The 27,267-nt window shown below is 45.4% G+C and overlaps 2 protein-coding genes across 8 annotated transcripts in view; one reads left to right on the top strand and one right to left on the bottom strand.

Moving 5' to 3' along the window:
• PUM2 (pumilio RNA binding family member 2) overlaps positions 1–1,882 on the bottom strand; it is a 69,330-nt gene extending 67,448 nt beyond the window's left edge. The window contains exon 1 of one of the 7 annotated variants that reach the window (XM_035320222.1): positions 1,572–1,882. Coding sequence is in view for 2 of the 7 variants with exons in the window: in XM_035320219.1 (XP_035176110.1) it covers positions 1,266–1,364 (99 nt within the window). In the remaining 5 variants the exon portion in view is untranslated. Of the gene's footprint in view, positions 1–1,265; positions 1,367–1,571 lie in introns of those variants that run through there. The other 6 variants (XM_035320219.1, XM_035320218.1, XM_035320221.1 and 3 more) reach the window with 6 other exon arrangements.
• Positions 1,883–14,116: 12,234 nt separating this feature from the next.
• Positions 14,117–25,286, top strand: LOC118165234 (b(0,+)-type amino acid transporter 1-like). Its single transcript, XM_035323202.1, has 6 exons — positions 14,117–14,890; positions 16,152–16,285; positions 20,126–20,255; positions 21,370–21,494; positions 21,906–21,993; positions 23,520–25,286. Exons 1-6 carry the CDS (start codon positions 14,147–14,149, stop codon positions 23,751–23,753), a joined length of 1,455 nt encoding a protein of 484 aa, XP_035179093.1. The 5' UTR covers positions 14,117–14,146; the 3' UTR covers positions 23,754–25,286.
• Positions 25,287–27,267: the final 1,981 nt, after the last annotated feature.

Here is a 27,267-nt window from a genome sequence, read left to right on the forward strand (position 1 = left end):
ATTTGCCTACTAACCATTCTGCTGGGACAAATTCCAAATTTTCAACTCTCTGAACACTTCAGAAAACTGCCAGGTGATTTTGTGTCATTTCTACACATACAACCCAAGCTATACCACCACCAAATTATCATTTGCCTTTTCAGTCCAGCCTCCTTCTTCCAGCGAGCTAACACATTTATTGTGCTCAGATTGGCACTGAGTTGTACATCAGAGAAAATAATTCGGCTTCTCAAGAAAGCTGCATCTGTTGGCAACGCTCCGTTTTAGACCTAGACACTGCTAAATGTAACAGAAAACCAAGTTTTATATGTGAAAATGGTAACGTGAGGTAGCAACTACGTCTCAAATGCACTCACGTTTCACAGCCCAAGATCCATACCATCGACTCACGGTAAGTAAAAAAGCCTCACCTCTCAGTTGAGACTCAACAAAGAGAATAGAAGATACGCTAAAAAGAAATCTCAAAGTACTTTGTTAATACGTTTCATATGAGTGTCAAACAATTAGGCGATATACAAAAGTTTTACCGATTCTCATTTGCAATGACCTATATAGCTCGTGTGCTGCTACACCACTCTGAAAAAGCATCCAAAAACCAGCTGACAAAAACCTCTTTATCGCATCCCACGTAAAAACACGCTGCGTGTTTTGGTGTTCAGCTATCATGCTCCAAAGGGCGAGCCAGACGGGCATAAAGCATCCCGAATATATTCATTTTCTCTCAAGGAACAGGAGTCTGAGGTTATGAAAAACACGAAACAGAACAATGCCAAAAATCTTTGCGCAAGGACTGCCAAGGAGATTAAAAACCCGAGCTGTAAGTCGGATCCACTCGGACAGCTGGCATTTTCCTCAAGTTTTTTCCTTATTGTTGTCTGCGCGGCCAGGTCGGAAAAAAATTAAACCCGAACACTTCTATCAAGCGTTTGGCCTTCTTGTTCCACCCTCAAAACGCGTTTAAAAAAATTTTTAAAAAAAGAGGAAAAAAAAAAAAAAAGCCACAAGTTTTCACCATTCCGCTTAAACAAAGCCTGCTTCACCCCAACCCCCCACGATTACCGGGGGGGGGGGGGTCCCCAAAACGGCGCCTCCAACGCCCCCCGGCAGGGCACCCCTCACCCACACCCCCTAATTCCTTCCCCCCCAACCTTTCCCCAACCCACCCCGGGATGGGGGCAGCTCCCCGAGCCCCCTTTTCCCCAGCCGCCCCTTGCCGGGCGCCCCCCCCCCCCCCCCCCCGGCCCCTCACGGCGCTCCCTCCCCACCTCGGCGCCGCTCCCCGGCGAGGCGGGAGGACACAAAGGCGGCGAGGCGCGGGCGGCCGCCGAGCAGGCCCCGCGCCGCCCGGGGACCTGCCACAACATGGCCCCCTCCCTCCTCTCCCCTCCTTTCTCTCCCCTCCTTTTCTCTCCCCTCCCTCGGCGCGCAGCCGAGGCCGGAGACAAAAGGGGGCTGGAGGAAGGGAGGGGGGCGGTGGGTTGGAAGAAGGGAGGGGGATTGAAGGAAGGGGGGGGGGGGGGGGTGAAGCAGCGCGGACCCAGCTCTTCCACCCCTTCCCCGCGGGTACTCACGGGCTGGCTGGCGGCGCTGCTCGCTGTGATGGAGCCGGAGCGGGCCCTGGGACACCCCCGCCCTCTTTCTTCCTCCTCGCCCTCCTTCCTCCTCCTCCTCCTCCTCCTCCTTCCTCCCTCCTCCTCCTCCTCTCGGCGCCTTCTCCTTCCTGCCGCCTCCCCACCCCCCCCTCGGCCGCGGCGAGGGGCTCACAACAACATGGCGGGAGGGCGAGCCCGGAGGGAGAGGAGGGAGAGGGACAGCGAGAGCGCGGCAAACCTCCCTCCCCCCTTCCTCCTCCTCCTCCTCCTCCTCTTCCTCCTCCTCCTCCTCCTCGCCGCCTCTCGCCCCAGCGCATGCGCTCCCCAGCAGCGGGAGGGAGGCGGCGGCGGCCCCCGGCTCCTTCCGCCGCTCACAGCGCCTGCGCCGCCATCTCGCCGTCCCCTTCTCCTTCCCCTTCTCCTCCCTCACGCCCCCCTCAGCGCCCCCCGGGACGGGGTTTGGGGGACAAAAGGGTGGGCGAGGGGGTGATCGGTGCCCTCCACGGGCTTCATCCCAAGCGCGTCCCGGGTCACGTTTTTTTTTTTTTTTTTTTTTTTTTTTTTTTTTTTTTTTTTTAATAATAAAGAGAAACGCATGGCCGGAGTTATTAATAAAGTAACGCGCCGGTAGTTGGCGTGTGGTGGTGTGGGGAGGGTTCGATTGTTTCCTCCCCTTGAGAGTTGAATGTTGGACCTTGAATACCACGATAATAAACATTGCTGGCAATGGGGTTTGTCAGGCACGCCAAATTCCAGCCTAAATTCTACACATTTAGCAGCCCCAAAGAAAGAGGGGGCTCTGGCTGTCCGTGTCACATCAAAATTCAGATTTTGTCAGGAAATGTGCTACTTTGTCTTCTTAGCAGTTCCTAAAGGAGCCCCGCTGGGGAATACTCCATTTCAGGAAGCGGCACGCGGATGCCATCCACAGTCGAACCGTCACGGAACGTGTTATCGGTTACTCGGAGCACGGCCGCTCGTAGGCAGAAGGGAGGCCTGGTCCCAGTGCCTGGTCCCAGTGCCAATTCTGGGTGCTACAGGACAAGAAGAAGGGAGCTGGGGTGCAGGAACGCTGCATGTGTCTGCTGCTACTCGCTGCAGCCCGTTGGGGACGAGGTGTCTGTGACCACTGTGTTCTTAAAAACGGGTGTATTGAGGGAGAAAACTCGCTGTTTTCCCTGCTTATAGATGTGATTAAAAGCACAAAAGCTCCCAGCTCCCGATAGAGCTGGAAGTGTTGTCCCAAGAAATGAAGATGATTTCTTCAGCTTAATCCTAGTCAGCTAAGTAGCCAGACGTCTGATGCTGCTAATCCCTGTGATCCCCAGCGTCCTGTCCCACTGCCACCTTTGGGCTCTCCAGGGAGGCTGCAGCGCCGGAAAGCTAGATCACCTGCTTGGCTGAGGAGAGGCCTCCAAGTAACAGCCCCTAATTCACAACCTTCCCTTCCTGCAGGCAGGCTGGGACTGAAGAAAAACCCCTTAATGTTCTTGCCCTCCTGAAGTTACAACAGCAGCTGGTCTATGTTATGCCAGCTCTACAGCACAGACACTTTTGGAGAACCAATTTGTCCTGGATAATTCTGATCAGCGTCAAACTGTGCTTGTATAAAGTATTAAGTGTTTGGGAAGAATTCAACATGCATCTGATAAGCACAAGCTTGAAGAACTTCTACATCGAGCTGCTCCTCAGTTCTGGAAAACCCCAACTGATCAAGAAAGAAACAGAAAAATGCTCAAGTGCGATCACTTTAGGATTTGTTCTGAGAAATACGATCACTTTGTTATTTTCTGAAGTGCTTTTCTAATAAAGAAATTCCACAACCACATACACTGCAGTTTAACAACATCTCTAAGGTTTATGGCTCACACACACACACACACACACACACAAAAAAAAAAAAAAAAAAAAAAAAAAAAGTTCAAGAAAAGTCTTTCTCTCTTTCTTCTGAGAAGAAACTTCAAAAGTACTTAATACTTTAGATATGTTAACTTGGTGTCACTCCCTTACTAAATGCTTTTCTTAGCTATTTTTTTTTTTATTAAGGAGGTATTAACAGCTGACTGGGCTCTGCTTACACTCCAAATGTTTCTGATAAACTAAACTAACACAGTTTTGCTTTTTTTTTTCCTTTGAATAATCATCCTCAATGAAAAACACTAACCAGATGCACAGCCTACAGTTTAGAAAAATACAAGGGGATGTGGAAAACTGGGATAATGTTGCCTTCCTCCACAGTATACCTGTGCAACCATGGGCAAGTCGCTTAATTGAAGAGCACTGACTCGGAACAAAAGCTGCAGTCCTAACCATCCCCACTCAGCTAGTGCCTAATCCTGAAGATGTCTACATTTTCTAAAGCCACACACTTCAGGACTTACAACTCTTCACATGAACAAAATTTCTCTTGCTGTGCCAGGACATCCACGTCTGCCAGCAGTTCTGACAGACCGGGCTGTTAGATCTTGGATGGTAGCAAATAATTAACCTGAATTAATTAAAACAGAGGTATTTCTCCATGGAAATAAAACAACTTGATACGGTAGACCTTCTCAAAGCATCTCCAGAAAAGAAGCACATTCCTAAGGAAGGGTGCACTCAGTTAAACCTGTGTGAACCCCCCTACACTTCCAGGACTAGGGAGCACCCAGCTTTGCTTCCTTTCCTTAAGCACCACAGGTCTGATTTCCTTAGAGCGTCCTGGACATCACCAGACTACTTGGGCTGTCCTCTGCTGCAGCTCGGTCACGGTGCAGAGAAGAATTCAAGTTCCTTTGTCTCAGATCTTCTTGCTGGCCTCGCAGTCTAACTACCATGCTGCTACCTGTGAGAAGCAGTCATAAAAAGGGTGAGCCTGGCTTGGCTCTCTGAAATAAGAGCCACAGCTAACTACCTACCGCCTTCACAGGGAAGCACAGCACTGCAGATCTGAAGCGATTAGAGGTATCTGTCCACATTCCAGAGCAGGGCCCTGGAGTGGTGGTATCTACCCTCAGCACATCCCTTGTTACCTACATCTCTGAGATATGCTGACCCAGATGTATGCTTTGTGCATCCACAGGAGCAGATCCTGTTCTGAAGTTATTAATTGTCCCACACGCTGCATAGTACATCTGGGCAACTAATGCACAGTCCTGGATTCCACTTTGTCAACAGACATACTATTTGTTAATTAAAAAACCGCCACCACCACCACCACCAAAACCAAAGGAATTCTGAAATACTGCATTCACCAGACACGCTGCTAAATGCATGGCTATAGGAATCAGTTGGCACTTCATGTTTTAGGCCACCTGTGACTACGATACTTAGGAGTGTTTACTGAGATAAGAACTCTAGCCCAGTGCACCCAACGTCCCCTTTGGCCAGCCTCTCCCTGGGGCCTCAGAGAGCTGTGCTTGCATGCTGCAGGCTCTTCATACAGAGGGACTTTCCCACCCACACATCCTTTTGCCACGCCATTGCTCCACAAGCACAGCTGTTCCCTGCCATAGCCATTCACCATGCGAACTCAGGGCTGACTTCAGCCCAGTTGCTTTTGCTGATGCTGTTGCCTTAATTCCTACAAACTTCACAGCCTGCTCCTGTCTCTTCTGATAGAGAAACATTTGGCCCCATGTATCAAACTGCTTAATTATAGTGGTTAAAGCTACACATTTTTGAACCATTTTCCATGTGTGTATGGGGTGAAGAACTCTTCAGAGTTACCTTAGCACCCCCAAATTAACAAGATCCCCATTTAACAACACAAAAACTGTTACAAAAAGGCCTTCCTTTAGTATGATTCCTGTAAACCATTCGACAGCAGCCACGCTATCAGTGTGCTGAAAGCCAATTCCACTATATTGCTCAAAATTGTTCGTTGGATTCCCCCGTCCATGCAACAGTAAGTTTCTCTGAGGAAGAACATCTATTCTTTTGTAGGTTATTTATTTATTTATTTATGGACAAGGTAGTAATTGGCATAAGGTGCTGAGCTAGTACAGATGAGAATGCTTCCATTTAGAACCACCAGAAGATTCAAAGCTGAATTAGAATAATTTTTGTCACTGATCCAATTTTTGGACTTCCTCATTACTGTGCTGTTGTTTCCAAATGTAGGGAGGCTGAATTGCCATTCAGTTAGATGGTCATTGCTTCTGTAAACGTTATCATTTTTTCCAAAGGAGCTGTTCTGCAAGAGGTTTAAAGGAAATGCATGAGAGGAGGTATCACCGAATGGAGCGTGGAGCCCTGCAGTACGTCTCCCTGAACTTGTTACAGGAAAGAGGTATCTTTTGTGGAAGTGCTTTGCCAAGTAAGTCTGTGCTAGAATCGCAGAGAAGGTGTCAGCTGAGCACTTGTTTCACCAGTAAAACAGCTTTTCTCCCTGAGTCATTCACCTCCTGGTAATTGGCTGAGGTATAAACAAGGTTCATAAACATACCTCAGAGTCACAACAACCGGAGTCGGTCATTGTAACTGAACAAGAGTGACTAATGACATTACTTCGTGTACATGAATGTGAATAGCTGTGGAGTGGCAAAGTCAGAGATAACACCAGCTGTTTTTTAGATTCATATTCACCTCATTCACAACAGAGTGGCTATCAGTGCTTATCTCCAGAAAAAAGCCTGCATGTCTCAATAGAATTGTTTTTCTTTCCATTGGAGAAATAAGTTCCAGAAACCCTTCACGCTGAATGCAGACCACGGCTCTCAGAACTGAGGATCCTATATTTTACTCAGAACAAAGAATGAAGCCTCAAAGATAAGCATTAAATTGATTCTCACTCATTTCATATATCAAGCAGTAATAAGTAAACACTCTAATTTCTGACAGAAGGGAAAGAAGTTCAAAGAACTATCCCAGGCAATGGAAGTAATCACAAGAGCTCTGAATAAAAGATAATATTTTCTTTTGTGCAATTGGAAGAGGAGGAAGATAGTTTAGATATATCAGAACAAGGGAGAGTGGGAAGAACATGGGATTTTTATTTTTAATTTTTCTGCTAAGGAAAATCATTCTAAGAATCCTAAAAGCATTATCTGTAAATTGTGATGTTGTTGCATGAAGTTTCAGTAACTTGAATGAAGTGGAAGTTCTCTGAATCTTTACAGATTAGGAGCCATAGTACAGAGGATAAATTTGAACAAAGATCTGTGAAAGTGATCTTCTATCACTTCTCTCTTCTCAGGAAGAGAGAAAAAAAGGCATCGCGACAATATAAGCTCTCCCTCCCTTGCAGGACAGGACCCCTGTCTTCACCTAATCTCCTATCTGGGCCCAGCAGCTGCTCCTGCACCCGCAACCCCCAGCACAGGGGTGGGGGCCCGAGAGTGATCCCGTGTCTGTGGCAGAAAATGGAAAAGGCGGGGCAAGAAGGAAGAGCAGCACTTTGTTTTTCTGCAAGAACCGCTCGGGGAAGAACCCACCACCCACCCAGCTATGCCCTTGCTGTTCCTGTACCACTGGGGGCAAAGAGCTTTGCAAGTGGGAAGCAGAGATTAGCTGTTCAAAGGGGAATAATCAATTCCCTTTCCCCTGGCACAGGAAAAGTAGGCACCGGCCCACACTCCCCAGCCTGGGGCTTGCTTTGCCTACTGGCTTTCGCTGGCTCCAGACGGAAATCCAGTTTGGCTGGAAAACTTCTCTCCTAATACATCCTGTTAGTGGACTGCAAAACAGGAACTTTATGTGTATAAATGAGAGTCCTTTTCCACTCATTTTAGCTAAGGGCTAAAAACTGGAAGACAATGTCTGATTTACCCAGCTGCATTCAAGAGAGCATTATTACTTAAGAGGGATTCTTGGACATCATCATTATGTCACGAATTTATCAGCTGACTGCATCACTGACAAGGGCAATTAGGAAGCTATGATCTAGGACCAGAAAGAATCCTGCAAGCCTTTAAGCACAGTCCTTTTCATCATACCATCTCGAATGAAAATACCAAATGGAATTATAACCTGGTAGGATATTTTTTCCCCTCTCCCACACACACTTCCCCTGTAAGGCCCACAAAAAGATGTGTAATTCATTTCATCCTTTTATTCGTATCTATTTATAACTTCAACCAAAGCTACAGATGGGAGTAATTACAATCTCAACACATCACTTTCTCCCAAGATCATTAGTTTTTCTATTGGTAACGCCGTGAAAGATGAGCCATTAACTGCAAAATACATGTTACAACTTCATAAAGGACCAGCCAGAGATAGATATAGAAGAGCATCATAACCTATGTGACTTTTCCTGGCAAACATTATTTTTTTTCCTTGACATTTGGCAGAGTCAAAGCAAGGTTATAATTAAACAGACTGTTAAAATTAAACCCTTGTCCTGGCTTTTTGAAAAGCTAGGCAGCAACCAGCATGGAGACAGGAGGAGCCCCCTTGTCCCTGACTAAGCTTATCCTAGGAGATCGACTTCGCAGTGCTCCAAGCATGGCCAGGAGCCTGTGGTACAGCCCATAGCCACTCCAGAAATGAAATGTTTTGAGCATGCGTGGGCAAAGCCTGGCCTCGTGCTGTGCCTGACGCGGCACTGAAACACATCCCACCCCACGGGGGGGGAAGAGCAGTGGAAGGCAGATCTGCCCCACATGTGGATGGCAGTGTGAGGCAGGGATAAGACAACCCAGCCCTGCCCTGTACTCACACGGTAACCAAAAGAAGGTAAACAGGCAGAGGGGCAGCCCACAAAACTTTCACAAGCTGCTGCAGGCCATGTTACTCTGTTTTTCTTCCTAAGTGTCCTTCCCCATGTGGGCCCTTTGCTCTGCTGCACCACCAGAGCTGGATGCAAGAAGAGCAGCGACAGGCGAGCTGCTCTTCAGGCGTTTGGGCTGTTGGGATGCTGTCACAGCAGTGATGGCAAAGGGAGCAGCAGCCTGCGGGCCCCCAGCTGCATCCCCCAGACACAACAATGCAGCTGTACAGGGCGGAAAGGAGCAGGCACAAAGTGCAGAAGTGGCTTTTTCGATGGGTGTAAAACACAGCGTTGTAATTCATTTCACAAATTGCACTTCACCCAGTCTTGTTTTCCATCCTGTTTTCTAACAGCCAGTATAACCACGAATATCACTTATAGTACAGGGTTTCATTTAAAAATTGGTGTCAGTTTTGGTAAAATCTTGAAGGCTTCGAGTTATATACACCCAGTCACTTTGTCCCCTTTTCATCTAAGAAAAACTGGAATGATTTTGACCAGTAATATTATGATGTTTCTAAAAAGAATTGTAAGACAACACCGTTTTATTATAGAGTGATACCTGACACAGTGACCATGAAGTTATAGATTAAACCCTAAGCCTATGTAAAAGATTGTTTTAAAAATAATAAACCATTTAGTATTGGTGAAAGTACAGTTATACATCAGGAGTGCATTTAAGTGATTAAACAGAATTTTGGAGTTGAAAATATAGCCATGTTTTAATTTTATTTTTTTAAATCTTGCTTAGTAGAAAGTTTTCAGTGAAAATGTTGATTTGTATCCTGCACTCATTTGATAATGAGTCTGCAAAACAGACTTCATATAGCACAAGATTATCTCATTTTGAATTAAACTTAATAAATAAAAATAATTCCAAAATTTGAAAGGAATTTTTAAGAATACAGACAGACGCAAAGAGATTATTAAGGCAAATTTAAAGCAATGCTAGGAAGAGAAAAAGAAAACAGGACATGTTTGGAACACTGTATATATATGCATATATACACCGTGTGTGTATATGGATATATAAAATCAGGAAATACGGATGTGGACAGAAATGAAGGAAACAAATTAATACAGTATTCCCTTCCTGGGAGAATGAAAATGTAGCAACAGCACTTGGTATAGTAACTGTCTGCAAGGCCTGGGCAGGGAGTTCTGGAGCCAGCATCAGTGTAAGACTGTTGTTTTCTGACAGTTTTTGTTTTGTTTTGTTTTGTATTGTTTTGTTGAAATCCCTACTCCACCATCTTGGGGAATGAGCACTTACACAGATACTCTCCTGTTTCCCTCCCTGGGTTTCTTGGGATCTTCTCTGGTTGTATTGGTTTCTGATGTTTGCAGTGTTCACTGGTAAAAATGCAATCTTTATTTGTCTGTTTACCTTCAGAATGCTACTCTAACCATATTAGAAGCAGAATTATCTTTTCTAATTTCATTATAAACCTTTCTAATGGAATTGTCTATTTTTATTTGATATTTGTTTAAACTTCAAGTCACTATTCCTGGCCTTTGCAAGCAGTGGTGGGATCAGTACTGATGAAAGCCGTAATTATTTTCTTTTCAGCTATGATTCTTGTTTTGTGTTATTCCATTACTATTTTCTGTAACATTTCTTTTAGATAAGTGTATTTCCATGAAGTGGGGCTTTTACTGCCCTGTGTCCAGCTCCGTTGGGCAGCACAGAGAAGGTTCAGTACGACACCAGGAACTTCCTCCTGAACACAACAGGATAACCAAACAAAATATTCACTATCTGATTGGCAAAATGTGGGATACCAAGTACTGCTTCATGCAGAAAATCAGCGAAACTAAAGGAAATCTTTCAAAGTTTAATAGCTGCAGACCCAGAACGTGCTGAGCCCTTACTGAGCAGCAGCAGCAGCCTTGAGCTCACCTCTCGGAGGCCCCAGCTGGAGGTTGCCTGCAGACCCAGCCGGAAGAGCTAATTCAGTTTATGGTAAGTTCTTGTTTTTGAGATTCCCCCCTAATCCCCAGGGCTCAGATATGCTATTGTAATGTGACAGGGCAAGGCAGTTACTGTCCAAACTTACACAAGCTCAGTTTTAGTGATTATTGTGGTTGTGAAGCCCAGGGCTGCCATGCATTCTTATTTTTTCATCCCACTCCCAGTAGCCCAAGCTGTTTTCTTTTGCCAGCTGCAGCTCACACGCACTGGCATTTTTAGGATCACAACCAGAGTTTATTTGCTGACCCCTGGGGGATAACCAAGCCCTGCTGGCCCCTGGGTCAGACAGACCTGGTGAGTCCAGACCATCTCCAGTGGGGTGAGGCTGGCTGAGGTCTCAGCTCCAGGAGGCAGTGGGGAGGCAAGGGATCAGAGCCCAACACCCTTAGGGCACCTTCTCCAGGCAGACATCTCCAAATGAGTCCTCTTTTCCTTCTGCTATTTTCGCACAGGGCACCTGGGACATGTTTTTTTTCTGCCCCCATTTTTTCTTCTGGGCTCAAGACCTATTTCAGAGCTCCACTTTCCCAGCCTTTACTCCCTACTTCTTTCCAAGCAGGCATTTCTTCTTATATGGCAAGTACAGATACCAAGATCTGCCTGCAAATACAGCTCAAAGCCTGCATTTTGGAGGTGAGGGTATCCTTCTTGGATTCATGGCTTCCCACGCTCACAAGTAGAGAAGGCCATCGGACCCACATCTGATGTCTTGGATGAGTTCTCTAATTGTTAGCTCATCTCACACAACTTGTTGTTGTTGTTGTTTATTTGCTTGTTTGTTTTCTAAAGAAGAAAATCTTGATCCTTGCACATTTTTTATTATTATTATTTTTTGACGGGTATAAAGAGGTACCTTCCTCAGAGGGAAGTTACAGGCTATGGCTTTGGCCACTCCATCCTCAGACTGTGGGTTATTTTTCCTTCCCATTCTGAGATTTATAACTCTTTCCCAAGCACAGTACAGGGAAGCCAAACCTATAGCTGTGTTCCAAATACCACTCCTGGGGCCTAAAATTAAATATTGCAAAATATTTGCCCACATGTTTTGTCTAGATCTTACTACTGACATTGGCCTTTACCTTAAATTAGCTTCCTCTAGTCCTTGTAGCTATTGCTGGGATAAAAATAGCCCTAATGACATTGTGGAGAATTTTTATCCACTAATCCAGTATGCTCTCTATTTGTGCTACATTAATATTTAAGAACTAATGTTTATTGTAGGGCTCCTTTTTAATCTCTAATGCAAGATAGCAAAACCTAACGTAGAATGAGCCATATTTTACTGGACAAAGCTGCTTTATTGCTCAGAGACCAGTAGATGGCAACCACCCATCGCAATGTCAAAGGTACATGAAAAGTGAGAGGTGCTTGGGTAGCAGATTTATTGCACAACAGCTTGAAGAACAAACTTTTGCTACTCCCCAGAAGAGGAAAGCAGCATTTTATTTTCACTCCTGATCATACACTTTTTTTTTTTGAAGTGGAGTGTTGAGGTGCACTTTTATACGGTCAGTTTTGACAAATGCATTGATAATTGTGCCAATCCATTTGACTAAAATATCTTATGGCTACTCCATGCTGCTGATACCTGCCAAAAAAGGAAAGAAGTCAATCGAAAAGAAATCCAGAGAAGTCAGACTGTCTCAGCTTCAACAGGAATAGCCTCAGGTTCTTATCATGATTAATTAGATTCATTATTACCTTAGGTAGCAGCAGTTAGAACTGACTAACAATGATCTTGGGATTAGAAATAGATTTCCTTTAGGAACTGACTGAGGCTATTGACATACCAATTAATTAATCCATGTTATCTGAGTGGTCTTACAGAAATTTTTGATGTGATCAAGTTTGAAGAAAGTCTGTTTCTACAGCACTAGATTAGAAATCCTTTATTTGTACAAGCACGAACTGTAAAGGTTTGAAAAGCTTCTCTCAGCTCCTTCACAGAACCTTGCATTTACTCTCCAGAAAAGACCCTTCATTAAAACAGGAGAACAGTTATTGAAATATTTCTGTAACACAACCAGAAGGGTGCTTAGCTACCAGGAGTCACATTAAGTTTTCTTTCAGCATTGATTTGGCCATATTTTGTGAACATTTTCAGATCAGATCAATATACGTAATATATGTACAGATGCGTACAGAAGTAGAGTGTCTGCTGTGCAGAAAAAATCAGCCTTTAGACCTCTGAAGGATTTCACTGTCACCCAATTTTAAAAAGAATATGCTACAGATAGCTAAACCAGCTAACAAGACAAGCACTCTCACTTAGTAGCAGTAAAACAAAATAAAACAAAATATTCTGCCAAATGTGCCTGCTTTCAAGTTTTCCAGCACTTTGCAAACCATTAACTTGAAATGTATTAATTTGCACCCTTGCAGTACAAGGTGCATACATTTATTCTCAGAACTCACATCTTTACTGGAGAGACTTAAAAAACTTATTTGATACAGACAAAGTAACCTTTCATTTTTGTTAAAGTTACAGCGTGATCAGCTGTGAATTTTTATAATTTGTATATATATTTTTTAAAATTTGTTCTAGTTTATTGCTTTGGCATGAGAAATCCTGTGACTCATATACCTTGTTTTTCTTATGAGTGCAAGAGTTTTGTTAAGAGCCCAAGAGTTATCTGTAGAAAACTGCAAAGCTAAGAAGATTATTTTATGAAAATAAAAACAGAGAAAGAGAAATTTAAATGATTTAGAAGAGAAGGAAATTTTAGACAAATAATAAAAATACTTATCTGTTTATATTCATGCTGTTTTTAGCTCGAATGGTTGAGGACAGACAGTTCTAAAGATCCAAGGTTTGCTGTGTCTATGAAGGGCTGAGGAAGGTCTCACCCCTTCTGTCTGGTATCTATCACAGCAGCGGTCTGAACGAGACCACCAGGAACAGTAAGTCTCCTTCTTTATGGCTGCAGTCAGGAAAGTTTAGTTTATGTCCAAAGGAATCCATATGGACGTTCCCTTCTGCTCAATGCTTCGCACATGTAACAGATCACAAAACACACCCTCATGCCTTGTGACAACCTTCAGATTTCTAGCAGAACCCTCCCCAAAGTCAACAATTTTATGTTAGGTAAAAAGATGCCAGTGGCATTGCCAAAAGGTTGTGCTTCAACATTTCTGTTGAGTGTGCAATGAAATGTGTATATGATGAGTGGCGACAAAATCCTCTGAAGAATCTGCATACCTCATGGACACTGGCAAAAAGGGCCCATAAAAATGGATTTTTTTGCCTCTTCACACTTCCCCTGTGTCTTCTTAAATTTGAAAAAGCCAGAACTGCCCCAACTGCTCTGCAAGAAAGCAGCATCTGGACTGGATTTAGCAGAACACTTCTGTGTCTTTGATTAAGACACTGAAAAGGTTCCTCGCTGAGCAGAGCCACAGTGTGCTGGGTGGCAGGCTTGTTAGGGTCACGTTGTAGTGGGGAATGAAAATATGATTCAGCATGGAAGGAGGTGCTTGAGCATTGACTTTGAAACAAAGAATAAAGTACAGATTTGCAATGGGATTTTGCTTATCTTATATTTTGCTTCAGGTGCCATTTGAAGCATAATTTAAAGGAGAGGCAATCAGGGACACAGTCCGGTGAGGTGCTGCATGATCCTGAGGTGGTGCTGAATGCTCTCCATTCCCATTGCTTGTAATGACAGCCAAAGATCATCAGACTTGGCTGGATCTGAACCATTATAAATTAGCAAGATAAGATAGGTAATGAAAGAATGCAAAACAGGGAAAGAGAGTTTGTATTTCTTGACAGTGTTCTGTGTGACTCCTGTAATTATTAACCTAACCCTAAAAGCCTGAGGTAGTTCTTATTCAAATGACTCAGTCTTATTCCACGCTTTCTCTGAAGAAACATCTCCCAACAGGTCCGTAATGAGGAAAAGGAAGACAGCAGATTCACCTCATTCATCCGCAGATCCGAGTGACGGAAGGGAGAAATTGAGACTGAAGCAAGAGGTTGGCCTGATTAGTGGGGTGTCGTTAATTGCGGGCACCATGATAGGCTCGGGGATCTTTATGTCCCCCGAGTGGGTGCTACATCACATGGGGAGCCCTGCCAGCAGCCTGCTTATCTGGGCAGCGTGTGGTCTCCTGGCCACGTTCGGGGCCTTGTCTTATGCTGAGCTTGGAACCATAATTAAAGAGTCTGGAGGTGAATATATTTACATCCTGAGGATTTTTGGTTCTTTTCCTGCTTTCCTTTTCGCCTACACTTCTGTCATCCTGGTGAGACCAGCTGGTTTGGCAGCTGTCTGCCTGAGCTTTGCTGAGTACGCCGTTGCGCCCTTCTACCCGGGCTGCTCGTCTCCGCAGGTTGTCGTCAAATGTGCAGCTGCCGCCTGCATCCTGGTTTTAACTATCATCAACTGCCTCAACGTGAGGCTGGCGACGTCTATCATGAACGTTTTTACAGCTGCCAAACTCCTGGCTTTGTTAGTGATTGTGGTGGGTGGGCTGGTGCTGCTGGCCAAGGGACAAACTCAGAGTTTTCAGAATGCTTTTCAAAACACGACCGCGGGGATTGGGACAGTCGGGGTGGCGTTTTATCAGGGGCTCTGGTCCTATGATGGCTGGAACAACCTGAACTACGTAACCGAGGAACTGAAGAAGCCTGAGGTGAGTGAGCTGGGTTTTACTTGCCTTGTTCTGTGGCTAATGTGTTTGTTGCTGTCTATTAGTGTGTTAAGAGGGGTAATCAAGGGATTAGAGCTCAAGGAAAGACTGCTGAGCTTCCCTCCTGTTTTTTTTTGTTGTTGTTCTGGGGCAGGACACCTCTGAATGTGTTTGGAAAGGTTACAGGGATAGTAAAAATGGGTCTTTAAGCAATTTAACATCCTACCCACAAGAAAGCACTGCCTCAGTAGCTGGGAAAAAAAGCTAATAGGCATTTGAATGTCTCGGGGTTGAGCTTTTGTCTTAGAGTTCAGAGGATAGCACTCTGGACACCTAGACTTATGCAAAAAAAGCACTGCAGCCTCTCTTCTGGTAAAATTCACAAAGGTTTCTTAACACCAAGTATTCTGAAAAAGATTTGATCTATAATGTGTCGTTCAAAAACCACTTCTTACTCCTCGTTGCTTGGAGGGGAACTTTAGAGAAAGTCAAGCCTCACTGGAGAGGGAATCTAAGTCTGTGAACAGCCCATGTCTCTAAATATCTGCTTTTTGGGCATTGTTCTGTCTGTGGTATAGGCACTGCAGTAGCTCACTCGCATTTCACATCAGCCCTCTCTGTGCCACGGAGATCACAGATCAGACATTTCAGACACATTTCTGTTTCAGAAAGAGCTGTGTGAGTGCAGCAGGTATAGACTGTGCTTGTGCAGAGCACATGATATTACAAATTACATGAAAATATGCAGTTGAATATTAATCTAAATGGCAGCAAAGATCCCAGAGCCACGTGGCACTCTCTCCCAAAGGACTGTGTGCACTGATACTGAGACCTTGGCAGGGTGGAAGCAACAGCACAAGGAATTGCCATATCTTGTCCTACAGTGAGAATAGGGAATGCAAAAATTGGTATTTCAGGTCTTAGACATAGAAAGTTGCTTTGTGATCACCTTGCTAGGTGTTCTTTTCCAGTGCTTTTATCTGCGTAAAGCAGTGCTTGCTGATTTTTGTGAGCCTTAAAATGAGCTGTGGGGCTCCAAGATAGTATCCTATCATTAAGAAAAATATAATTCCTTCCTAGAGCAAATTTCCCTTGTGCTGCCAAGCTTTGATGTAGCCCTTAGAGTTGTTAAGTATGATGCAACACCCATTTCAGTTCATGGGAAGATGTATCACATCAAGAGCCATAATGCACCAGCAACAAATAAAATGATATTAAAACAATCAAAAAGCTTCTTCTAACACTGTTGTCACCCCTTTTCCAGGTGACCCTTCCCAGAGCTGTGATGATTGCTATTCCCTTGGTCACCTGCCTGTACTTGATGGTGAACGTGAGTTACTTTGCAGCCATGACTCCATCTGAACTGCTGACCTCGGGAGCTGTGGCTGTCACTTGGGGGTGAGCTCTGCTTCTGGTAACAAAGCAGCCAATGCAGTCTAACAAAACACAGGCTTTCCCCTGAGTTTCAGGAGATTTAGGTGCTGTTCCCAGTGGGAATGGAAGCAGACAAGGAAGCATGCTGACATACAGCTCCCTGCCACTTTCAGAGCAGCAGGTAGCCTTCCCTGAACAAAGACGAAGCTGACCAGCCCCATCTGGCCCACGGTCTCCAAGGTCTGCCAAGATGTGATGTTCTGCAGAGCACCCCTTGCTCCCCATTCCCATTCATTTACACTGGGAAACTGTAGCTCCCCTCCAGCCTGTGCTTTTCCCTTTGGAGAGTGGCTGTAAAGAAAGGGTGAAGAGCACACCAGGAGCATCTCCCAGAAAACAGTGAGGATGCAGTAAGGGCATTACGGTGGTTTCACCCTGATGGGCAGCCAAGCTCCACCATGCTGCTCTCTCACTCTCCCTCCTCAAAGAGGAACAGGGGGAGAAAATACGATGGAAAGGGCTCAAGGGCTGAGATAAGGACAGGGAGATCACCAACCAATTATTAACACAGGCAAAACAGACTCAGCATAGGGAGACTGATATAATTTATTGCCTACCACTAGCAGACTAGCACAGGGAGAAACTTAATGGCCAACTAAAACCACCTTCCCCCCAAAACTACCTTCTCCCTCCTCCCCCTGAGTAGTGCAGGTGGAATGAGGAATGGGTGCTGAGATCATTCCCTAACGCTTCGCCTCCATCGCTCCCTCAAGGTCCCTCTCTGCCCCTGCTCCACGTGGGGTCCCTCCCACAGGATGCTGTCCTTCCCAAACTGAGCCTGTGGGGGCTGCCCACAGGCAGCAGCTCTTCAAGACCCGCTCCCACACGGCTCCATCCCATGGGGTCCATCCCCCAGGAGCAAACTGCTCCAGCACGGGTCCCCCACGGGCAGCAGCTCCCCCCAGCCCCCCTGCTCCTGCGTGGGCTCCTCTCCACGGGCTGCAGCTCCGGCCCGGGGCCTGCTCCTGCGGGGGCTCTCCATGGGCCGCAGCCTCCTCCAGGCCACATCCACCTGCTCCACTGGGGGCTCCTCCACGGGCTGCAGCGTGGAGATCTGCTCCGTGTGGGACCCATGGGCTGCAGGGGGGCAGCCTGCTCCACCAGGGGTCTCTCCACAGGCCAAGGGGAACTGCTGCTGTGTGCCTGCAGCACCTCCTGCCCTCCGGCTGCACTCACCTTGGGGGCTGTAGGGCTGGGTCTCTCACATTTTCTCACTCCTCGCTCCCAGCTGATGTTGTGCAGCAATTTTTCCCCCCTTTCTTCAATCTGCTCTCCCAGAGGCCCACCCAGCATCACTCCTGGTCTCAGCTCTGGCCAGCAGCAGGTCTGTTTTGGAGCTGGCTGGAGCTGGCTCTGATCTGATGTGGGGCAGCTGCTGGGCTCTGCTCACAGAGGCCACCCCTGCAGCCCCCTGCTACCAAACCCGTGCCATGTAAGCTCAGTACAGAATATCCAGGCCTGAGGACTGGGAAATGTCCCACATTTTAAGCATTTCCAGAAGAGTGGAGAGAACAATGTGCTGCCCCACCAAGTAGCAGCAGTGGTTTGGGAGAGACACAAAAACCAACTGGGTTAATCCTCTCCACTCAGCACCTGGGAATTAGACCAGGCCATAGCGAGTTGGTTTAGTTTCCCCATCTGCTTAGAAACTGTACCTTCCATCAGCCTGAAGTGTTTTGTGACGTAGAATAGGCTCTGTGTGGGACAAGGATTTTAGGATATGAAAGAAAGGACTGTCATGAGAAATGTAGGCACCAGTGACTTTGAGCCAGGTGATACTAACACCTGGCACCTAACACCTAACAGCTAACCTAACACCTAACACCTAACACCTAACAGAATATCCAAACTCAGACCCAATATTTCCAAAGACAAAGAATCTATGATATCTCTAAATGACTTTGGCAAAAACAGTGACACTATATCCAGAGATTATGTAGCTGCTCGTCCTACTCATAAAAAGTCAGCAGTGGCTTTGCCACTATGTGCATTTTGCAAGATCTCCAGTTGGAAGATCTGAACAAGATCTTGTGTTCTCTAATAGCCCTTATGTCATTATAAGCAGGAGCTTTTAAAGCCTAGTGCTTTGTTTGAACAGGTTACAAAGCCTTACTAAGCTGCAGTGTCATGAACTTTCTCTGCACTTCCTTTCCCATCATTCCTGATTAACAACTTATTTGTGAGCTTCCTCCTTTTTAACACCTCTCATTTTCCTGCCTGATTAACCTTTTCACCCCAGGAGCACAATTCAGGAAGAAACATTGAACTAGCAACTTGAAAGCTGGGCACTCAGAAGCCTGGAGGACAGGTGGATAGCCACTGGCTGAGGAGGGTGTAATATTTGTGGTTCATGAGCAAGAGATGCAGCTATTCAGGCCATTAAGGAAGGAGAGGAGGAGGATAAAGAAGCCAGAGGAGGACACTTCACATTTAAATGCATTTATTCTCCATGTAGTAAGGAAATTGCTAGATAGAAACATTGTTTAGAGGTGAGACGTGCAGCCAGAAAATGGGCTCACAAAATTCTCCCCAACATGTCTTTGGTGCCAGTGATTTATCAGATCTCAGTTCACTTATATGAAGTTGTTCATGGGAGCCCCTGTAGTTCATTTTGAGAGCCCAAGCAGCAGAACACTAATCTCAGAAGTGCAAAATACCCAATTGCTAAGTATTTTATTACCATTTTTGTGATATAAGCTGTTTTCCTCTGAGATCGTGAGGTTATGGAGTCTTGTGATCATGTGAGATGCCCAGATTCCATCATTTTGAAAAAAGGAAATTTTTAGTTCTCTCTATGACAAGTAGCTTAATAACTTGAATCCCAGAGGCCCATAACCCAGATATTAAATTTATATGCTGTGTTTTTGAAATTATTATGGTGCATAAGCTGCTGCCATAATGTTGGAAAGCCCAGTTCTTGATTTTTGAACATTTGGGATTGGTGATACTAAAAAATGCTACATAAGGCTTAAAGTCACACAATTCAGATGGAAATCTGTCCTAAAAAAAAAAAAAAAAAAAAAAAAAGGAAACACTTTCAAAATTTGGATTTTTGCCAATTTGATGAAGAATGTGTTTGTGTGTTTGTACATGTATGTGATAATTACCCCAAACCACCAGCACTTATTACTCAATTAATATTCTTCATGCTGCTTCATTCCTAAAGACAGGCTTCACTTCTAGGTGAGAAAATTATGTATCCTCGAAATATTTTGTAGCCCTGCTCCTTCTTCTGTTCTGAAGAAAGCAAAGTGCAAATGTCTGAGCATGTTCTAAAAACAAACTTCTGAAATTCAAACTATTGCTTTGGTTTTATCCTGGTTCACAGAACAGAAATAAGTGCAGGTGAGATTAGAGGGTTAAATTCTTATGCCTGTTGGGGAAGGGGTTATAATGCAGGATATCTTTTCAGCTCTGGTGGTAATGGTCTTTCTGCATTTTCCATTTTAATATTGTTGGCGCTAAAAGCAATTATCCTCCAGCTTCACACCACAGCATGTGTACACACAAAAAGTGAGCTTTGTGTATTGTTACAGCTTTGTACACCACTGCAATATAGAGAGATTTAGATGTATATACACCAGGCAGGATGCAAAGCTGCCTTTTCTGGCTGAGACTAACAACTAAATATTATGGGAATGGAGAGAAGGCTTTAAATCATTAGAAAGACTTCGGAAAAAAATAATAATAATAATAAAAACTTTCAGTGAAAATAATGGAGAGAAGAAACCTGTCTGGTTCTAGGATGTGTATCCAGTACACCTATATGTTGGATGTTATGATATGAATTCTTTCCCATCTCAGGGACAAAGTCCTGGGCAGCTGGGCATGGCTCATCTCCCTGTCGGTGGCACTGTCTACGTTTGGCTCATCAAATGGCACATTCTTTAGTGGAGGCCGTGTGTGCTACATTGCTGCAAGGGAAGGCCATATGGTAAGGACCAAAAAAGGGGGTCAGGTTTGCTTTGAGCAACTCTATCTTCTTGTGACACTAAATCAGAAAGGAAAACACCACATACATTCAACTGGTAGAGCTGTTCAGTGGTTTATTTATCACTCAGAGACTTTCTTCCCCATCCTTTTGTAGTCACTATTGATCACACGTGTGCACACCCACACTCTCTATGGATGCTGACACCATGGACATGTAGGCCTCTGCCTCCAGGTCCCCCGCACTACACCTGCATCTTGGCTCCACTTCGGCCTTTCAGAGCTTGAGCTGAGCTGTGTTTGTCTTGAGGCAAGCTGTGCCCTCCATTTCTCCTTGGGGGCAAAGGATACCACCCTGCATCAGCTCCACTCCTTTGCACAGGAGGGAATATTTTACAAATATAAATATCTGGGGTGGTGGTTTCTCTTACCGGTGTCAGTGTCTGCTGCATCGTGGCAAGCTCTGTGCCAGGCAGTTCACAAAATTGTGGATTTGAATGTGACCGCACCAGCCTAAGAGCTATCTCTTGCCTGTTTCTCTGAGCTTTAGCAGAAGTACTTGGATGATATTCTGGTTGAAAATAAAAATAAAACAAGAAACCTTTCCGCTAAACTTTCCCAATGAACCAAGAAATAAAGAGGTTTGTGATCCTCTCCATGTTCTGGAGCAAATCCTCGTTTGTTTTATGGTTGGCTGCATATATATATTGGGAATAGTCGTCTCACTTTCCAGTCATCCCGGGAGAAATCCCAGAGCAAGGTGACGGAGGGCAGAAGAGCAGGACCATGCACAAGGCCAGCCCGCTTTCCTGGTGATGATGAGGAAAGCCCCGATTTGACTCAGCCTTCATCTGTTGCGCTGGTAGTTTGAAAACCTCATCATGTTTGCCTGAACTGAAGCCAATCTGATAGGAAATCAGCGAGACACGATAAAAATATCCTTGAGGGGGGCTCCGTGTTTACATTCCTTGCAGCTGAGTGGCTTTTACATTATGGTGCTCGCTTGATGATTAAGAGTGGGTCTGGCTGCAGGCAGAACTCCCCCCAGCTGCCGAGGGGATGGGTACGTGTCTGCGCGAACGTGACATGACAACACGCTGTTGTGCTTTGGCTTGCAGCCAGACATTCTGTCCATGGCTCATGTGCGATGCCTCACGCCCTCCCCTGCCCTGCTGTTTACATCCGCTATGTCTTTGGTAATGATAATGTCAGGAAACTTCACCAGCATCGTGAACTTCTTCAGGTAAGCGCAGCATTTCTGTTTGCATCCCTTGTGGCCCTGGTTCTTGGCATTGCTTTGGAAGCTTATTTGTTTATTATTTTTTTTCAACCTGGGCTACTGCTTTCTGGCCAGTATCGGGGAGGGAAGTTGGGAAAAGAGGTTAAGAACCAGCAGCTTAGCAATGCATGAATGCTTCAGTCTTACGGACTTAACTGGATGTGATTCATCCTCATATTGAAATGAATCTGCAATATTCGGGTCATTCTAAAGTTCTCAGTGTTTGTGTTGGAAAGGAAATGAATGCAAGAACTACTAAATTTATATCAATATTCTCCTTTTTAATTGGAGATACGTACACTTGGGATATGCAAGGCAGGACTGACATTGCTGTATGATCTCACCCCAAATGTATTTTATTTTTTTTTCCCCCAGTTTTATAGCATGGTTTTTCTATGGCATGACTATTTCTGGCCTCCTGTATTTAAAAATCAAGAAACCAGAACTGCCAAGATCTTATAAGGTAAAGTAATATCATGAACCCCCCCTCAACCCTTTTCCTTGATTGTCTAAATGAATGAGACAGCACTATGAGGAAAGGAAAAGCACCGGGGTTAGTTGTTTATGGATTTAGTGTGGTTATCCTTCCTTTTTTAATTTCACATTTTGTCTCAGAAAAGTCTACAGAGGGTGTGATAGTGTGAGTGTGCAGGCATAAGTCAGGTTTGAATTCTCCGTCTTGGTAAGCTAATAACGCATCCCCCTCTCACTGTGGAAAATATATTTACTGTATACTCTTTCCTTCAAAATTTAAGAGAAAAATTTTGGATGATTCTGATCAGCAACACAACCACCTGGTTACACTCTGAGAGTGCAGTGACCCTCCTCAGAGGGTAGCCCAGGTGTGAGAGCCTGGCCGAAGAGAGAAAGCTCAGCCAGAATGCCCCAAGCCCTTTTGCCATGGCCAGGGGACAGGTTTGCTCCCCACAGACCAGCTCAGTGGAAGGAAATCAGGAGTTACCTGTTTTCTCCCTGGTGCCATGAGCGAGTTGAGTTGCAGGGCCTCCTCAGTGACTGAGGGAAATACTTCTGCAGAAAAGATCCTGGGAGCAGGGGGCTCAACAGACTGAGGGAGGGACAGTGGCTTTTCCCTGTGACAAGCAGAATGAGCACCCTCGTTTTTGTGGGGTTCCTCCAGGAGATGGGTGACAGGCTGACACTGCCAGGCTGCATGAAACAATAGCGAGTGTCCTGCAGGGCTTAGCATGAAGAAGAGCAGTGCTCTGTTAGGCCTTCCTGTCACTCGCTCCTGTGGCTCTGTCCTGTGACTAGGATGCTGGGTGAGGCCCCAGCTTGTTGGCTGAATGGGCTTCAAGCAGATGAAGTGCTGCTTCTTCAGTAATGTTTTGTGTGCTGTATAAAATGCCCAGCACCCTCCAGGCCAGTCCCCTGAGGGTGTAGGTCTTCTGCAGCCTTTGGCTCGGTGGCCTGGCTCTTTCCTCAACTGGAAGCAGCTCAGGTCTGAAGGTCCCAGTTCAGCTGACAATTTATGGCTGATGTTCTGCAGAATCTGTATATCTGCTGCAGGTTTATGTCTAAGGAGGAAGATTTCCCTTGGCTTGAAGACAATCAGATTAACTAGCAATTCGCCCAAAGTGTTAGGACACTGAGGGAGGAGAGTGGGGCATCCCACTAGCAGCTGAAGCCAACAAACAGGTCTTGTCTACAGCTCAGGTTTGGGATGCAAACCTGAGTAGTATGGGAAGCAAGAGCAGACCTGGCACTAAAAAAGCAGTTTGCATCTTCAAGTCTGTGAGGTCAGGGAAGACAAGGGGTTAGGGTATGTGGTGGTGGTGTAGCTTTTGCAGCCCTGCAACAAGCTTAGAATGGAGTGGGCTGGGAAACAGGATGCCTGGATTAATTGGGATTTCTGGGTAATACCTCAGGCTGCAGCAGAATTTCAGCTAAAAAGCCTTCTGCACAAGTTTCAGGGTTGTCCAGACCCACAAGGATTACATGAGTCCTTACTCTGATGTTTTGCTTTCCCAGGTCCCAATTATCATCCCCATAATTGTTCTGATGGCGGCTGTGTACCTGGTGTTAGCTCCCATCATCGACCAACCCCAGATTGAGTTCCTCTACATCGTTCTGTTCATTTTCAGCGGCGTCATTCTTTATTTCCCCCTGGTGCGCTTCAAGTGCCACCCCCGCTTCTTACAGCGAGTCACTTTACACCTCCAGTTGTTCCTGGAAGTCGCTCCGACTGCTAGGGATGCAAACTGAGATAACGTCCTCCTGGTGTATGGCTGCCCGTCCCTCCTGCTTTATTCCAACACTGCGGTTTTCAAGGCTCAGGAATTAGTCTTTTTTGAGAGAGAATGAACAGAATTTAAGTGTCACCAAAATGTTTAGTTGAGAGGGTCTAGACCCAGGACTCCTCACATTTCCGTAACATTTTGAGCACATATTTTTCACATTTTCATCTCTCCTTGGACAGATTACATTCAGATTCCAAAGGAATACGTTTTTCAGTTTTCCATCCTGAGAAGAGCTGTCCATCCTGAGCAGATCTAAATCTTAGCTCTTATATTTCAAGGCAACAGGCAACAGAAGCCTGACAATGAAGTATTATTCCTATAGTAGGCTGTGAGCCTAAGCCATTCCTGGCAATGCCTTTAATTATTTCCACCTAGCTCTGCCCACTGTGACGCCAGGGCTTCTCAAATTCTAACCCACTTCTAACACCCTGCAGTCACTGTAGTTTCCCATTATCCTGAGTGTCAACCCTTTTCCTCTTGTTATAGGGGCACGAGAAACATTATATGCTGTTTTCTTTCCGTTTGCCCAGATTGTTTCTGGACGGGGCCTGTCCTGTCATAGACTAAAAAGGTCCCTAAAATGTCTCGTTGTGTCTCAAAATTACAAATGTTACTCAGGTCAACTTTCTGTCAGCGTTTGTTGTGCAGACCCGTGCGGAGCACTGCACCCCTGGAACAGGGTCACTTGATCCTCCAGGCCTCCTCCAGCCAATCCCAGAGCTGTGTATCTGATTACGATCTCCTTCTGCAAGGCCACCCCTCCCGTTCTTCTGATACCAGCAGCTACAGAAATGCAACAGAAAATGGATTCTGGCAGTTACTGTATAATTTTGGAAAAAATCCATTTTTGGAAACAATCTCAGTTTCTTTGACTTATTTATAGAGCCTACCACTGGGGCTGTGCTTTCGTGGAGAACTACAGTCCATATGCAAAAAGTGAGAAGTTTAAGGTTTGACATGCACAATGTTTGTGGCCTTGGGCACCTATCATTGCATACCTAAGTCAAATCAGGCTTGGTCTTGTTCACACAGTTCTTGTGGAACAGGAGTTATTGCCCCCGTTTGATATTGTGGATGTGTAGTATACTACAGAAGGTGACCAGATCAAAGGGTGGATTATACCTTGCTCAAAGTCACACAGGAAATGTATGGAAAATATGGCTGTTTCTCCCAAAGTCTAGGCAAGCATCTTACTTTAGCCCATCCTTTCTGTGCACCAGTGACATATGAATAGTAATAAAGAACCCAGACAGACTGAGCACTTTGGATAAGTAGCCTTTATATACTACTGGCTTGCGTATAGTTGTAGGGGAGCTGAAAAGCTGCAAGTATCACATTTTGCACCAATTTCATTTTCTGTAGATATTATTGCAGTGAAGTGTTCTTTTTATTTATGATGCCTAGGGTTTACAAGCACAGGTGCTTATAATGCCAAAACAAGATGCTGAAAGCTCAGAGAATGGCAAGATGATTACAATAAAATGGACATTAAAATGAAGTGAGTTGACGTGGTTGTTTCTGTTTTTCATCCAAGAATAATTCTGTACAATTTTTGCTGCATGAACATAAACAATCAGCATCAAGCTCATCTCTCCTTGGTTGGGAGGTTTAACTATGTGCGTGGGTGCTTGTATGTGCGTACACTCGTTTTTCAAAATGATTGCTTATTTATTTCAACCCCTTCTCATGCAAATCAGAGCTTCTCTTTCCTTCATCAGATACTTTTAATAGAAGTGGCAGGGAGAGGCAGCGCATCCTTCCTGCTCATTAGTACAGCACGTAACAAACGGGACGCCCGGCAGAGCTCTGTGGCTGCTGTGTGTGCAGGTCATGCTGTGAGACCACGTTAGCCCCGTCTGCCCAAGAGCTCCAGATCCCTGTGACCTCTGCTTAGCCCCTTCCTTCACGGTCCCTGAGGAGCAGGGGTGCCAGCATTGCCCTCAATGTAATCAGAAAATCTTCACTCCACCTCGAGAGCGTGCCAAAAAGTCCTCCTCCAGTGATTTTATGGTAAGCACTGCTCATGTGCCCAGGTTCAAGTGACTGCTGTCATTTGGTTGAGGAGAAATTTCCCCTTGGGTGATAGAGCAGAATCTGCAAAGATTTTCGTTTTCCTCTGTTGCAGGTACACAGTTAACCTGCTTGGATTAACTGTATTTATCTTACCAGCTCACTGCCTGTGCAAGGGGTTTGGTGTCCCTCCTGCACTTTCCTGGGATATGGGGAGTAACCAAGGCCTCACTGGAGCCCCCAACAGTGCTAACTTGCTCTCCAGGTCATCTTTACAGCTTTTAGCATCCTAAGCATCTTTAGAGCTCTTTGCTGGCTCCTCTCCAGTTTCTCTGCCTACATTTTGAACTTGGGAGAGGTCAGAAAATGGGATGCAGCATCCCAAGTGTGTCCACACCAGTGTCGAATCTATGGTGCTACTATTGTCCCTTGATCTGTATTTCTCTTCCCGTAGCACACTGTGGGTGACCCTGGCTTTTTTCAGCCAGTCACTTCCCAGCTGCTGGTGCTTAGGGACATGGTTTAGTGGGTGACATCGGTAGTAGGGTGATGGTTGGACCAGATGGTCTCGGAGGTCTTTTCCAACCTTAATGATTCCATGGTTCTATGATTCTATGATACATGGGGTTGTTCCACCGCAGACGCAGTGCTCATGCTTCTCATTGCTCAAATGCAGGAGGCATCTTCTGGCTTCATCCTCAATCATCTCCATGTCCCTATGCTCTCAAGCTCTACCGTTTGGCATGCCAGCCAGTCCCTCCAATCTAGCACCATCCACAGCTCGCTGAGAGCACACGGTCACATCACCCAGGTTGCCCAAGAAGACAGTAGACAACATGGGCTCCAAATTCAACTCTTGCATCACCAGCTGCTGACCAGAAGTCAAGATAATCTTATATATAATATATATAATAAGGCCTTAGCCCTTGTTTTATACAGTTGGTGCCAGTATTAGAAACTTTGGATGGGCTGTGGTACATCTCCCCAACAGGATGAGTCAGTTTACAGTTTAGCGGGAGCTCAATCTTGCACTTTCTTGACTAGCTAGCTGACTGTCATTCATCAGGGTCTTCGTGTATGTGACTCATTCCTCTTGAAGGAACGATTTCGGCTAAAAAAGGATTCAGATCCACAGTCATGCAATAAATGGGTGGTCTTAGGTTTGTGAGCTAGCAGTGACACTAACGGGTAGCACAACAGCCCGTCTGTTTTTGGTATCGAGCTACCAAGTCAAATTTGTCCTCTGTCGCAGTGAACCCTCCGGCGTGAGTGTCTGCATGATCGTCTGTCTGCAGACAAACGATCATCTTTTTCTTCTAAAGGTTAGTCATTAATTCTTACTGTTTAATTTCATGGACTGTGCCCTGGCTTTCATACAGGGAGGCAATGGGGGAACTGAGAAAAGGGAAAAGGAGAAGTAGATGGAAATGGCATTCCTCTATGCAGGAGACTTGGCTTGTATGCCTGAA

Source organism: Oxyura jamaicensis, chromosome 3 (genome assembly GCF_011077185.1).
Source record: "Oxyura jamaicensis isolate SHBP4307 breed ruddy duck chromosome 3, BPBGC_Ojam_1.0, whole genome shotgun sequence".
Lineage (NCBI taxonomy): Eukaryota > Metazoa > Chordata > Aves > Anseriformes > Anatidae > Oxyura > Oxyura jamaicensis.